A 15,776-nucleotide genomic window follows, 5' to 3' on the forward strand; every position below is an offset into this window, starting at 1 on the left:
ATCCCAAATGGGATTTCCTTTGTCAAAAGTTCTACAAAGAATGAATGTACTAGCGGAACTTCAAGAAAATGAAGACTGGCTTGATAAAGGCTTGACCTCTGTCTTATAACTTAGGCTAGCCGGTTCGGAGCTATCTTCTTCCCTGTATCTGAGGCGTTTCCAGTTATACTACCTAGCCGTTTGGAAATAGTTACATGCATATGTGACTTTCATGGACATACCTCACGTTTGAGTTGTTTAGTCTTCTAAAATACATGAAATTAAATGCAAAACTGTCTCACTGAAATATTAGTCCACATTCAGGTTCATGAAATCAGTTAAATTGTTCATGTCTGTAAAGTTGCTCAAGTGCCTGGTTATTTACTAAATCCAAACCTTGATCACCAAGGATTTGAGAAATGTAAAAGTTCGGTTCTAGGATACCACTGATGTGTGCATTTCAGAGACATGACACATGCTGCAAAGCCGTAGCCTTAGTTCAGCTCCAACATCTACCCCTGGAATTCCTGATTTCTCGTGGAATGTCTTCATGATATTTTAAAGGATCTTCTTCTGTTCAAGATACTGATCTCAGAAATAGGTTCTCCAACTGAACTCCCAAGAGTTGGTCTAGGGTTCAAGTCTTTCATAAAATCATTAATCTCCTATTTTAAAACACTGACCCCAGCTAGGATGTGTCTGTGCAGAAACTGTGCAGAAACTCTTAAAGCTCCTGTATTAATTTATTTTGGTGCTCTGCCCCTTTCTGCAACCTGCAAAATGCTTTTAGAGGCTGAGCCGCTAAAATCTTCGCTGGAGAGCTAGTGATTCCGGAAACAGGTGCACACCAGCTTCCTCGACGCCAGGAAGCAGGCTCAGCATGTAATAAAGTTTGAGGCAAAGTTCCTGTGTTCTGGTTTCAGTCTTGAAGCAGCTTCTTAGAGGCAGCTGCACATCAGTATAGGGAGGGTCGGCCTGTGGTTTCAAGGGCGTTTCAGGGGATGCAGGTGTGGTTTCCGTCACTCCTACATTGCGGTGGCTGGAGATGTCTCCTGCACTCACGCCTTGTCGTTTATGTGTGGGACAGGGAAGTTATAAGGCCGGAGCCGGGGGCGGTGTCCGAAGCGTGGCAGAGGGGACAGCGGAGAACGGGGCAGCAGGGCGAGGCAGACGCCTCCGGCGCAGAGATGCGCAGCAAGAGAGGTGGGTCCCGCCCCCGGGCGTTGGCTGGGGGTCTTGCCGCCCAGGGGCTGGCCCGGAGCTCGGGGAGGGAGGAGGCGACGGCTCCTCCCCTCTCCCTCCCCTCTCCTCCCCTGCGGCCGGCAGCCGGGCCGAGGGGCCACTCGCATGGGGCCGGGCGGTGCAGCGCGCCGGGCGCCCAGGGCAGGCCGAGGGAGCCAGGGAGGATGCTGGCGGCCGCGGCCCTGGCCCTGTGCGCAGCCGCGCTGGGCTGGGCGGCGGGGGCACGGCGGCTCAGCGGTAAGGCGGTGCGGGGTGGCGGTCCCTCCGGCGCCGCAGGGCTCGCAGCGCGGTCCGGGCTCGTCCCCTGGCCCGCAGCTCCGCCGGCCGCTCCCCGCCTGCGGTGGGGGGTTTGGCTCGTTGCGACGTAGGCGAGGATGCGTGAGCCCCAGCTGCCTTGTGCTGGGATTTTTCCCGTCTGCCTCCGCGGTGGGAGCGAGCCCTGCCCTGGGGGGCATCCTCCGCCTTGGGTGGGAGCACCCCTGCGTCCCTGGTCGCCAGGGCGGCGCGCCGGTAGCCCGGGTTCGTTCAACTCGTCCATGAGAAACCCTTCTGCTTTCTCTGCTGCGTTTCTGCCTCGGTTCTAGGAATTTTAAATGCTGGCCTGGCTAACAGAACCGCTTTTGTCAGTGGTAATTACCAGCCTGGCTGAGTTTCCAGTTGTCTTATTCTTCCTCTACACACTCTCTTGATTATCAGTCTGTCCTCCTGGTTTTGTGCAAAGGAATGTCGCCTATTTAGATGCCTTTCATAGGAACAGATATATAGCAGCTGAAGGCTGGTCCAGCAGTATTTTTGGATGTACTACCCAAACTAGGTAGTCTAGCCTGGTTTTAGGGCACAGAATAGCCAGTCTGGGATAAGTTTCTGCCTGACTTCATAGGTTAGTGAATTCAGCAGAAAGCCTGAACACTGTCACCCATGAAGTGTTCGTGTTATTCTAACATAAGGCAAATAATAGTCTTATTATACCTATAAATACGTTTTTAATTCTGCCACGCTGCTTTCTGCAATAGGGCTTTTTGTGGGAGTAAGCTGGAGCACTCAGCTGCCAGCTGTGGGGTTGGAGATGTATTTCTGTTACTTCTCAGTGTAATGGACTCACCCCTAGTCTTGCATTACTGAGGCTTACTGAAGTCAGCAGACTTTGAGGCAGATCACATGTAGACAATGAGGAGATAAAGGGAAAACAGGAGGAACCCTTTCAGCATTGATTAATGCTACATATCCAATTATCATCTGTTACCCAAACTATATTTGGGAACCTAACTAGTAGTGAAGTCTAGACAGTAATGAATTGCAATACATTTTTCCTTAGCTGAAAGCAATGCCAAGTTCGGCTGATAACACAGAGATTTTCTGACAGATAATGGGGAAAAAAAAAGTATGTGGTTTTGTATCAGAAAAGAACCCAAGTGCAGTTTATTTCTAGACAGTGGCTGCAGTTTTTTAATAACAATGTGTTGTCTGTGTTTCTCTTACATCTTTCACAATAGCAGTGGACATATCCCTCAGAAGAGGTAAGGATTTTTGCCTTTTTCACCAAGCCTGCATGAGTGTTAAGTTACCAAGAGAAACAGGGGTTGTGTCTAGAGATGCATTTTTGAATACTGCCTTTGCAGTACGGCCGGTTTTCATTTCTGTGTAAAATGTTAGCAGACTCTGATTCTGCGTACTTACCTGTTCAAAAATCCCAGTATGACAGGCGTTTAAATCCTCACTCTTAGAGTGGCCATGCAGAAACATATAAGGATAAAGAAAAGCCAGCATATATCCCATAGAGGGGTTTATAATGACCTGTCCTCACATCACATTTGTTCTGTGTGCATTGCAAATGTTGCTAAATGTTTTTCTTCTGTAAAAAGATGTGTATTAGCAGATTGTGTCTGCCCTGTGTTTGGAAAGAAATATTTACTGAGTAAAACAAAACTGTTTCCTCAGTCTAAATATTGGGACTCTTCTGCTGAGAAACATACAAGTGCATAATTTTTGATTATGCATCTTTTCACTTTGATCTTTACTTTCCTTGTAATCAAAATAAGCTATGCCGCTTCATGCATGCGAAAGTCCTTGGTTTATGGTAGTCTGAAAACAGACATTGTTTACTTCCTGGGCAGTCAGTAACATTACAGTGCAGAGCAATGCTTACAATTGGACTATGTGAACACGTCGTGATACACTGCAGTATATACTCCATGAAACTTACATATACCCCAGAAGATAAATGATGGTTATCTCTGATTGTGTAAGGGATTCTCTAGTTTTATACATTTGAATTCCTTAAAAAAAACCAAAAACACCTCCTTGAACCCTTGTAAAGGACCTCTCTTTTAAAAAGATTGCATGTCATCTTGCTCTGTGGCACAGCATTGCTTCTTTGTAATGAACTACTAGAGTCTTCAAATTGCAGAAAATTCATGAGGGACCTGAGCAGTGCAGGACATGAAAGAACCGTGCTATGCAGATCAACCTTATCTCTTAAGTGCAGTAAGAAAAGTTTGGAGATGCCATTTGCCAGCCCAGTAATACAAGAGGCTTTTTACCCGTGTTGTATTTTCCATATAAACTATTGTACAGTGCAAAACTCAACCGAATGGAAGTATTAGCACTCACTTTTGGTACTAACAGGCATAGTTTCTGTAACAAGTTTCTTCCCATTTCTGCAGTTTGCCGGGGTGGAACACAGCGACCATGCTACAAAATAGTTTATTTTCATGATGCTTCACGCAGGATCAGCTATGAAGAAGCATACCTTGCCTGCAGAGCTGATGGCGGACATCTTGTCAGTATTGAAACAGAAGCAGAGCAAAGACTGATTGAAAAACTTATTGAGAGTCTCTTAGCTTCTGATGGAGATTTTTGGATTGGGCTTAGGAGGAAAAAGGAGGAGGCAGACAATAGTACAGAGTGTCAGAACCTCTACTCCTGGTCAGATGGCAGCTCATCCAAGTTTCGGTAGGTACCTGTGAGTGAGACTAGGAAGCAGCATGGTCTGGGACTGTCACCTGCCTTTAGAAATCAGAAAGGATTCTTTCAAAAGAATCAAGCAGTGTTGTCCCAGCTGTCATCTGTCTTCCTTCTGCAGTCACTGAAGAGTGGTAGTTCCTCCAGAGAGCAATTCATCCCATCCAGATGTAAGCGGTAGAAAAATTACCCTCTAGAGACTTTGCTCTCTCTCTGTTGCTCTGTGTAACACAGCTAGAATGTTTAGCTTGGGATAGATTGATAATTTTTGATTGCTAAAAGGAGGTGAAGAAACAAGCAATCTGGTCTTAAAAATTTCCGATTAGGCATGTACAAAATATGTGCTTTGACCTGAAGGTTCCTGCACTTCAGATCCCCTGAAGTTTTGTCCCTGGTGTCCTGAGCAATGGGCTCTTCTCCTTCTACTTGCTGAGGAAATAGCATTTTTTTTCCTGTGAGACAGTAAAATTAGAGACCTGCAGTATTTATTGTAGGCATGAAAAATCAAAATTTTCACAACACTTATTAGATTTCTGCCTCCTTGTCTTGAGGCAAGAGGAACCACAGCATTTGCTGTAACTATAATACAAAGGCAACAACATTTACAAACAATACAAGTTTGCTAGAGTTGTTTTCACTACTTTCACATTTCTGTTCAGCATAGAACCAAAATGTGTTTATCCTCAGAAGTTCTGCTAAGTTGTGATTTGATTTCAGTCCTGATCTGCGGTGACGCACACACACACACACACACACGACGGGGACTAGGAGAGGAAGGAAGTGAGGGAGGCATACAGCATTGCAATGATTGGAAAATTACTGCTTTAACATGTGTGGGGTTTTTCCCATGTTGAATACCTTGGTATATCTGTAATTCTTTATATTGTATGGATTGGCTTTCAGAAAGTGCTTGGCGTGCAGAACATTGCTTGTTCCAAAATCAGTGGGTATTGAACATTTTTCAAAATCAGGACATAGTCTTAGAAGTGTTCTCCAAGATGCATAAAATGCCTCTTCAGTAATGATTGTATTATAGAGTGCTAAATAGTGAAGTCAACTTCATGTGTGCCATTTGGAAAGGCCTACACAATTCTTCAGTGGTGAAGTTGATTATTACCAAAAAAAGAGAAAAACAGATCTTGCTTTAGCTTTTTCATTTTCTTATTAAATAGGTGTCAAAATTTTGCAGGCATTGGGTACTGAGGCTGGAGAGCAAAAATAATTTTGCTAGATGGTTTTGCACAGGTCTAAAATTATGTAGAAAAAGTCAAAGTTCTCCTGAGCTTTTACTCAGCCTCACACAGGAGTTTCAAGCAGTGAGGTACTCGGCCCTTCACTCCCTATTTGTTGAACACCTTGCTTGCTGAGTTTTCTCTGAAAATTAAGAATTCCAAAAGGAGAAGATACACTGTAAATAATTGTATTGTTATTGTTCCTACTTTTACACAGTGAAAGTTGGGGGTGAGAGTGGGGTCGGGTGTGCTGAGCTGTAATCCTCTTTGATTCTGCGCTCTGTGATGCCCTGTGTGCTGTATTCCCATCTGAGCTTCTGCAGTACTGTAGAAAGTAACGTCAAATCTTTTCTTAGGAACTGGTATGTAGATGAGCCATCCTGTGGGAGTGAAATCTGTGTTGTGATGTACCACCAGCCATCTGCCCCACCAGGTGTTGGAGGTCCTTACATGTTTCAATGGAATGACGACAGATGCAACATGAAAAATAACTTCATTTGCAAATATTCTCTTGGTAATGAGTCATTCTGTTGTTTTAAAAAACAACGTGCTCTCAGTCCTCAGGAGGAGGTATGAGGAGATTGCAGTAGCAGACAGGGAAACCCCTTCTTATCTTCACTGGAAGGATCGGGTGGGAGACGGATAACATTAAATTTATGCGAGTCCTGGGGAAAACAATGGCAGTATCTAATATCTGTAGCTACTTGCCTTGTGGCTTATATGAATTCTCAGAGGATTTTTATAAAGTATTTGAGATCTCAAATGGTGTGTGAGGGAGGGAGAACACTAAAGAAGGGTGCTTATGTTATTAGACTATATTCAGTACACTTGGTCTCCCTTCTCAAGCCTATGAAGAAATTGCGCATATCTTTTTTTCTTCTAGAGAAACCAACAAATGCTCCAGTAGAGAATTCTCAAAGAGGTAAGTTACAGATATTTGTTTGGGGCCTTTTTTAGTTGTATGTTAATTTCAGTAGAAATACTTTCTGTTACATTCATTGTCAAGAACACTTACAGACTGAAAACTTACTGCGCAAGAAGCTTCCCTTCTTTTTTTTTTTGTTTGTACTTTCCTTGTGCTATTTTGTAATCCGTTCTGCAGGAACACAGTCTGGCTGTTGTTGATGCAGTATCTGGGGCTGCTGGTCATTCTGCAGAAATTTAAGCAAAAGAGTACCAGTACACCTTACGCATCTTTGCAGCTGGCAGTCTCTTCAATCTCCTCTCACTCTCACTTTTTATGATTCTTAAACTCTTTCAAATAACATCTGCAATATTAATTAAGCTGCTTCTTTCCAGATGTTGCAACAGAGCCCTTGAACCCAGTACTCCCCGGAGAACATCATAAGAAAGATGCTAATGTAACAGTTGTAGAGGCCAAAGGTATGTTGTGTGTTCAACAGCTGGCCGGTTCTCTAACTGTGCAGGCACACATTTCTCACATGTGGCTGCAAACAGTCAGCATTTCAGTTTGAAGTGTTTGACTCTAAATGTAGAAGACTGAATTTAGACAACTGCATCTGAAAAAAACCAACCACCTTCCCTCATCTTTTCCAGTACAAATCTAAATTCATTGCTTTGGCTACCAAAATGTTCTAAATCTAAAGCAATGCAAAGTATTTTGGGTCTGAAAAAGGTACTTTTAATTTATTGATCATTTTTGAATGTCTCCATTGTTAACGTTTAGTTAGTAAGTATTATTAACTACCAAAAACTTGCTATTTCTTCTTACCACACTGATTTCCCCCCTACAAATCATAAAAGACATTTTGGTTTCTAAGTCTTTTGGATGGGGATTCCTAAGCTGTTAAAAGACAGCATATCTCATTAACTTACACTACCGTTGCTTTCTTGTGGTTAGACAGTGAGGCTTGTTGGTTCCTCATCTTGAAGATTTGAGCTGATTTTTACTTTAACCTGCTTAACTAGATGATCAGGCTCTGTTAGACTTGCTGCCTTTGAGAAGTAGATACTGCTAGATTATGAACAAGACTAGAAGCCCATTGAGATGTGATGATGCTGCCTTTTGCCACTGTTGGGTTTTTTTTGTTAAGTTCTCTGCATGTCAAATGCAGCTGGCAGTGAGTAAAAGCTGGAATATAATTTTTACCCCTAGAACCTGTGCAGAGTCTTGCCTACATCCTTATTCCCAGCATTCCTGTGCTGCTTCTGATGGTCGTTGCAGCCATCTTCTGTTTTTGGCTTTTCGTGAAGAGGTAAGTGGCATTCTTGTGTAACAAGTGAACCTGTGATATCTTGTCCTGGCAATCATTTACAGCTAGCTTTGGGACCCTGTACAATGCTCCGCAGAGGACTGCTTTCAGCCAAATAAATGTTTAAAAAGTGGCATGGATCCTCCAGGCTGAATTACTTGCAAAGTAAATTTTAAGTAAATCACATTATGCCATTTTATTATGTTCACAGACATATAGTAGTTAGGGGATAGTGTAAAACAAGATGATGATTTTGAAGTGTTAGCACTCAAGTTTTCTTATTAAAGAAAAGATCTGAATTATCAGAAGACCCCCTTCAAAAGGGAAAAACGTAAGAGAAATAAAAGGATATACATTTGGCACAAATAACATTTACCAACATTTCCCTGTGTGCACAGTACCTCTGGTGGGGATGCTGGCTGTGGTTTTGGGAGTGTCAGTGGCGAGTTTTGCTGCCTCAGCCTCTCAGCTAGCAGCAGAGTGCAAGGGTACCTCAGCAGCCCTGCCATGGGACTACTCCAGGTGTGCAGCCTGCTGTCACACACCTGGAACGGCAAGTAATAACAAATGTCATCCTGAGTCCAGCCTTTGAGTGTCAGCTTTTCTTCAGGGTTATGATTAAATTACTGTAAGAGAGTTGTGGTACTGTTTTGTATTTGCCTCTGTAAAAAAGCATATTATGACTTGTGCTCTTTCCTCCATCCCTAAGGAGACAGGAGCAAATAGATGCAAGCCCAAAGGAGGAAGATGCATGGCTGTCTAACCACAGGAGGAACAGTCCAGATCTGGATATTTATAAAGTAATCAAGAAGCAATCAGAAGCAGATCTGGCTGGAACCAGGCCTGACACTAAGAATTCTTCCTTCCGTACACAGGCAGATAAGGTGCTTGACAGCCTCTCCAGGGATTATGATGATGCACCAGTGAATACATCAACAAGTGGCTTTGTGACATTGGCCAGTACTGAAAGTGGCTTTGTGACCAATGATATCTATGAGCTGTGTGGAGATCGTGTGGGGAGGAGCAAGGAGTCAGCCTGGGTGGAGAATGAGATTTATGGATATTAAGGAAATGGACAAAAAAAACCCTGGAATATGGATGACAAAGTGTATATCAATGCAAGTTAACCTGCCCTCCCTATGTACTTGTTTTAATAATAGTATATGTGAAGTTTATCCTGGTCTTGCATTATCCCTATATTCTTCTCTCTTTTGAAAGAATATGGGTTTTTAAAGATCCATTTGATCTTTATCAATACCATAAAGACCAATTTGAAAACAATGTACATATTTTGGTTTGCATCGAGCCTCCTTTTGCCACAGGAATGGTTTGTTAATAGTCCTGATTCTTTTTTGTACTCCAAAGATACATCTTTGAAACTAAAGGACAGTTCAAAATCCCTATTTAACTCACCTACTCCTCTTCAAAGGTGCTAAAAAGTCAAAAGTCAGTCACTGGTGACACTTGGTTTCTCATAGGTGTTCCCAAGAAAGCTGCCACAGTTGTAGGTTGGTGGTTATTTCTGTGTCAGCCTGTATCCCAGCTGTGTTGGCCTCCCTCACCATCTGCCTATGACACTGACAGACACTTCACTAGGAGAGTAGTGTGGTTTCTGCTTCTTTCCCTCCCTCCTAGTTCTTACTGCCAAGGCAGCGTATGTGAGTCACAACGCATAACTGTGTGGTACTTACGCCATTAGGTTGGTTTTTAAAAGATCCCAGCAAGTACTTTGGTGTCATAAGGCTAACTGGGTTCCCTCACTTAACTTCTGGCAAAAGGAATTGCAAAGCAAGGAACAAGGGTCTTCGTCTTCTCTGCAATGCTAAAGGAAGGGAATGGAGTACCGCAAAGCATTCTGATTGGTCTCAGGAATTAAAACAGCCTGGTTAGCTGTCCAGAGATGTGCTAATTTGGCCTAAATGACAAATGGAGTACCAGTTCCTTTCTTGTAGAAAGAGTAGCCAGTTGCAGTTTCATTCTAGATCTCTTTCATCCTTGGGCCTGTGATGTGTACTGAATTCCATGAAGACTGACATCCTGATGTTAATCTTCATAGAGATGGAGTTTATGGAAAGGTAGGTGAACATAAAGAGTTGGATTAAAAACAGCGTTTTGACAGGTACACTAAAGAATCATGATAATCAGTTGTAATAAATTACTTGTTGCCTATTTACCAGGGACTTCACATATTCCGGTATGTAGGTTAAGTAAGTATTAAGGTGAGGTACTGCAGATAGTTCATGGGATTTCCTCTCTGACAGTGTGAGGGAATTATATCTTATTTTACCACAGATTTTTAAGGCGCCTTTTTGACTATCGACTAAGCCAATATTAGTACCTCCCATTCTTCTGCACCTTTGGAGGAATAGAAATGAATGGCATCAGGGCATAGTAACTGCTATGCAATTAAATAAAAATTCAGGTTAAATGAGAATTTTCCTGTTAGATATGTGGAACAAGCAAGAATATGAAGCAACAGCTTTTACCTCAGAAAGAACTCATGGTCTGTAGTTCACTGCTTGACTTCTAAGGGAAAATGACAAGAGATGATCCTTCACCCTAAGGGTTTTTTCACATCATCATCTCTGTTTCTCTGTTATTTGCAGCACATTTAAAAAAGTTGTTAAGGAGCTAGGAGAAATCAAGAGTATGCATTTGCTGTGGAAGTGGTATGAAGGACCTGTCCAAATGTCTGCAGAAGCAACTTCAGAGAGGATAAAACTCCAACCTGAGGATAGCCAGAGCAGGCTAGCAGGATGTATATAGTTATTTTTGCCAGCTGTACATAAATATGAGATTTCTGGTGTAGGAAGTTAAAAACAGCTGTGATGACCTATTAAAAAATAAACTGAATTTAACTTGGTCATTGGTATGCTTTAAGGGCTTTTGAAGCACACTTCAGGAGATGACTTGTATCACAAGAATAAGGAACGTATTTTGGAAAAGAGAGACAGTGGTCCCATGCATCTTTCTTCACAGCACTGTCTTTTGTGCTTGGGAGGGTAATGTCATTTATCACTGAGAATGCAGAAAGGCAACTAAATGAAAAGTTGTGTCTTTAAACTGTGCTTGCTTAACTGTGGTTTGGTGAAGAGATATCTATAGTTATCCACAGCAAGTTGAGGACCACACAACTTTACTTGGAATCAGGAAGGTACAAATTTGCCCATTAGCATGGATTCTTAAGTAACTAGTTGTCTTTGATTTTGAACTCATCACATGGACAAGTTTTCATCTTCTATGCATTATAGAGAGGACATTCCAGCATCTCCTATATAAGCTTGTAATTTCCTATGCCATGTATAACTTGTTTTTTGCTAGGGCTTTCTGATATGCATCTTGTTCATGAGAAATTATCAGATCAATGGTTGTCTCGTTATAAGGACTCAACGACCTTCATAGGAGCTTGGAGCTAACTCCTGTGGCAAGATCTCTGCACTGTTGAATTTGCCAGTGCAGCTAAGTGTAACGGGAGTTTGAAAACTGACATTCATATTGACTTGAATATGGTCAGGGCAGAATCCCATGTGCTGCTGGATATGGGTTTGTTTTAGCTGAATTCCATTGTAAAAGTTACTTTGCAGGAAGTTGGAAGTACTTGCAATTATCAAGGCTTTTGGAAAGGAATAGGAGGGGAATTCGGATTTATCAAATAAGCACATGATCTGGTTGCATAAAGGACTACTGTCTGTAAAATGTTTGATGTTAGCGCTGAAATCTGCAAAACTGAAAACACATTTACAAACGTAAGATTCTCCCCCACTGAAATGAACAGGCACAATCTATTCCTGTGCTTCCCCAGCTGCTTCAGGCTATAGACGGGCAACACAGCATTGTTTTGCACTTTCTGCTTTTTAAAGATGTTTGTCCTTACCTGAACACATTGGCTAAATGGACATGTGGAATCTGAAGCACAAGTTCTGCATGAAGTCAATGGCTGTGAAGTACTGATAGCAACGGTGTGGCCTCTAGATTTTTGTCAGTACAGAGCTAGTCTGAGATTCTTATGTGAATTCAGTCCAGTTGTTAATACTGAAGTCACGAATATGCTTAGAAGTTTGGCTTCAGAGCTGTACAGCTTCTTGCTTGGGATCTTTGCGTGTTCGTAGCAGTTTATGTGTGGAAAACACTGCAAAGTTAGGCCATTAAGATTTAACACATCAGACAGGACAGATATCTCAGCTGTTTCATACATTGGTTTATATATTCTCAAGGCAAATATGTTCAGCTTTGAGAAAACCATCACAATTTGCTTTGTCTGCACTTACTGTGTTTTCAATTATTACAGCTATGGAGCTGTTCCTTAAAACAGGATTTTTATTTGATTGTATCCCATTGGACTGAGAAAGAAGTGGGAGTGCCACACAGAGAACCAAGTACACTGAATGTTGGGAAGCCAGACATCTGCACTGAAGAAAAGAAAGCATTTAGGACGTTATCATGTATGTGGGGCCATTTGGATTCAGTTCTGTATTCTCAGTCTGTTCTTAACTACCGGGTGTCTCAGTCCCATGTGAAAAACAGAAATAACAGTATTTTACAGGCTTCCAGGGATGCTTGGAATCTAAAAATGAGTGACTCTGAAGTGAGTTTTGAGACTACAATAATGAGGCCTTGTAATTGGCAAAATTTTAATTTTATTGTCCAGCAGATCTGTGCGGCCATTTTAAAGCATGTCTAGACAAAGTCATTATGTATAAACACTTATTTGTTACGGTTTGGTTGATCAGTTCTGGTAACTGGCCCTGTGTGTAGCAAGTAATCTTTTTTACTTATTCTGTTGGATCATGTTCAACCTTTTCACAAACCAAATAAAAATAGTAAATGCCTGTTTATCTATCTGTCTAGTTATAAAAAAACCCAAACAAACCAAACCCACAACACACCCAAGTTTTGCCTTTCTGTATTGGTTGCAATTATATCAACTTTTCAACAAAGCTTTTGTCCATAGATCGCAAGCACAGGACTTCTGAACACAGGAGTGCTAACTGCAATAAGGCAAGAACTACTGGTCACTGAAGTTAGTCCTCAATATTACAATTTAAATGGACGTGGGAAATTTTTAAGCTTTAAAGCCCTATCTAGACTTCTTAAATAGTTAGTTCAGGTTTACTTGGTGGTCTTAAGTAATCTTGAAGATTGACACATAACTCCTAGTCATTTCTCAGCCCAATGCCCCTATTTAATAGCCTCCAGTATTGTGGCAAGGAAAGATTTCTGTTCATCTCCTTTCCCTGCGTGAATGTTTTCATTAAGAGTATTTCCTCTGTTTAGAATACCTTGTGCACACTGTGATGGACAGAAATGTGATGTGGTAGTGAAGTGCCAGTCTTCTGCTGGACGAGTTTTGTCTGAAGGCATACAAGATGTAATGCAGACCTAAAAGAAAGGTACAGGTTGAGGCAATCTTGACACTGAAATTCTTACTGAAACCAGAACTCTTCAGACTACATTGTTAAAATAATAAAAAATTATATCTGCTTTGTCTGTCTTTACACTAGGAAACTCTAGGGATTTGCTAAACTCCAGGTTTTGGATCCATCTGGTTTTTGGTTTTGTTTTTTTCTTCTTCAATCTGAAACCAGGTAATGGAGGGAAAATGACCAAGCAAATAAAGCGTGCCAAGCAGGAACACAAGTATTACTCATCTGTTGCTCTGCAGGTGAGTATTTCTGGCTCCAGGAGAGCAACATTTTGCTGCTAAACAAGCCTATCTATGAAGCATTTGCAATGAATTTAGCTCTTGACCAGGTTCCCTAAAACTTTGCTCTTCTCCATTGCATGGAAATAAATAAATAGGAAAAGGAAGCAAGCCAATTTGTATAAGCCACCAGGAAACAAGGGCGTGCCAAAGGTTTTGGCAGAAGGTGTTTTATGTGGGACTGAAACAATAACAGAAATGAGTGCACGACGTGGCCATGAGTGTGCTCTGCCAATGTAAATATGCAGGAAGACATTTCTGGATCTCTGCGCTATTGCTGTCTCTTGCGAACATGGAAATATTTCAGTCAGTTGCTTCTCTCACTTCCTGAATGCCATAGGTGAGGTTGATGGACAAGATGGCTCTGTCCTGCATATCTGGAGTATCACAGAATCTCTGCCCATCTCACGCTGTTCCTCCAGCAGACAGTGGTGCAAGATGAAGCCCTGAAAGAAGTAAGCCCTTCCAAAAAAAAAAATCTTCTACCTGTTTTGAAAATGACACCCAGTTAGCAACCATTTCTCCTGAAAAGCAAAATGCTGGTATAGGAGAGTAGTCATTGCTGGGCACTTGCAATGTCTGAGGTTTCTAATGCAGTAATTAGTCTTCTTTTATCAAGCAATGGTGTGTCCACTTTTATATCCCTGGTCTCTCCTCTTTTTTTTGGCAGGCACTAAGCATCTTTTAGGCATTGAAAAACAGGAAATGAGAGGGAAAAGCTCAAGCTAGACATTGGAGCTTAGGTGTGTAAACACATAAAGCCGTATTTTGGCAAGTGTATGTGTGCCCTGGTCTTTTCAGCTGCTGGCTTATTGAACTCAGGCAAAGTCAGCTGCATGTGCTTAGCATCTCTGGAAGTTATTAGAAGGCGAGGTGTTTATATAATCTCTTTCTTTGACATCTCCGTTTAGTAGAGTATCACAGCTGTAGTATTATGTACAGGAACATTGACCACAAGAGGGCACATGTGCTCTACAGTTTGTGTCATTCAGCCGACGGTTGAAAAATAGGCTGGAAGAGCTCATTTGTACCAGCGTTTGTGAGAAGCACTTGAATCACTTTCCTTGAATCAAAGCAAAAGCCATCAATGGCCGTTAAAGGCTGCTGTGCAAAGAATGGTTTTGTGACTGTAGTTCTTCCAGCAGCATTATTAAGATATGTTTTTGTAACCTGGACTTTCAGGCCCAAAATGGCATTGTGATTTGCAACACAAAGTTTCTGCAGAAGTTTTCTATTGCAAACGCTACATCTGACTTAACATTTGATTTTGCACCAGTCTGGTGAGATTTTACATGGATAAAAGCGGGCAGGAAGCAAATTTTATTCCTAAAATTTTTATTTGTAATAAAGTGATTGAGAATGAATATTGGGCAATATTTTGCACAATGTAAAAAAAGTTACTTTTAACAAGCCAAGCTTGCATCATGCTAGAATTATTGTTTGGTCAGTGTTTCAGATTTCTGGAAAAAAATGAAGGATCCTACAGGGCAAAACAGGAGCAAAATTTCCCAAGTAGCAGCTCAGGATGACACCCTTTTCAAGTAGGATTATGGTAAGCTTGCTCATGCACCTATCAATCATTTAAAAGGGTGGTTGTCTGACTAACTCAAGTCATCAGTTAGTCATTGCCAGAACTTCTTAAGGGGATAAATAGAACAGTAACAGCACGGTTATTATCCATAGCAGTCTAAGGCAGCAGCATCATCTCAAAATGTCATTCCTTAGAGGAATCTCATGAACTGTCAAGTGCAGTGAAGGACAAGCATTAACTTTTCATGGAGGTCTTCAGTTCCCTTTGCAGAACAGTCATTGCTGTTTGACAGGTAACAAATTTAACCAGCTTTCCACAAGTATGAGGCAGCTTTACGTGTAAGTTGTATTCAAAGGGGAAGCAAGAGACAGAAGTTTATTTCTTGCATTCTTCCACTCATTTTTTGTGGCCATGCTCTGTTTTGAACTGTATTTGCATCCACTGCACTCTGTGTTCATAAAAGGTCTGTGACTGTTGCTGAACGTGCATCTGATTTGACAGACACGTGTGTTCTTGTACCATCAGGTTTTGGACCTGCCTTGTTTAGTCAGTGGAACTGAGCAAACCTCCAGGGGTGATTCCTGGTCTCCAGCTGTCAGAAGGTACCAGTCTCCCAGTGTGAGAGGAGCCAGGGGAGAGGCAGCGATCAGAGAGGGGCAGGCATGAACTGGGAGAGGAAGGATTGCTGCAGAGTTGAAATAAGCATGGAATTTTTAGAATGAAAGCAAGGTAACATGTAAGTGCAAACATAAAGTAGACTAGGTGGACTTAGTACTGGAAATTTAGCATAAAAGGCCTTCACTTTTTTCGCACTTACATTGTAAACTCTGCAGGGCTTCTAACCATTTTATGCCAAAGGGCCTAACAAAGCTTCCAAATCTGTCTTTCTAGGTGTGTAGGAAATAAATAAATGAATA

The 15,776-nt window shown here is 41.8% G+C and overlaps 1 protein-coding gene across 4 annotated transcripts; it reads left to right on the forward strand.

Moving 5' to 3' along the window:
* Positions 1-980: 980 nt before the first annotated feature.
* Positions 981-12,456, forward strand: LAYN (layilin). Of its 4 annotated transcripts, none has more exons than XM_074561217.1 (8): positions 981-1,182; positions 2,715-2,738; positions 3,885-4,173; positions 5,771-5,928; positions 6,298-6,336; positions 6,714-6,797; positions 7,531-7,630; positions 8,337-12,456. In XM_074561217.1, exons 1-8 carry the CDS (start codon positions 981-983, stop codon positions 8,692-8,694), a joined length of 1,254 nt encoding a protein of 417 aa, XP_074417318.1. In that variant the 3' UTR covers positions 8,695-12,456. The 4 variants fall into 4 exon arrangements, with proteins under 4 accessions (XP_074417318.1, XP_074417320.1, XP_074417321.1 ...); XM_074561220.1 differs by lacking the exon at positions 981-1,182 and adding an exon at positions 1,276-1,458; XM_074561219.1 differs by lacking the exon at positions 2,715-2,738 and having other exon boundaries at positions 1,070-1,182.
* Positions 12,457-15,776: the final 3,320 nt, after the last annotated feature.

The sequence above is a fragment of the Larus michahellis genome, chromosome 17 (genome assembly GCF_964199755.1).
Source record: "Larus michahellis chromosome 17, bLarMic1.1, whole genome shotgun sequence".
In the NCBI taxonomy this organism is placed as follows: Eukaryota; Metazoa; Chordata; class Aves; order Charadriiformes; family Laridae; genus Larus; species Larus michahellis.

What these genes read in the sequence shown, in the direction of transcription:
- LAYN (XM_074561217.1), top strand. Translation starts at nt 981, where the DNA reads ATGCAGGTGTGGTTTCCGTCACTCCTACATTGCGGTGGCTGGAGATGT. An exon ending in CATTTGCAAATATTCTCTTG is followed by an intron (nt 5,929 to 6,297) that starts GTAATGAGTCAT and finishes TTTTTCTTCTAG; the next exon opens with AGAAACCAACAAATGCTCCA. An exon ending in AGTAGAGAATTCTCAAAGAG is followed by an intron (nt 6,337 to 6,713) that starts GTAAGTTACAGA and finishes GCTTCTTTCCAG; the next exon opens with ATGTTGCAACAGAGCCCTTG.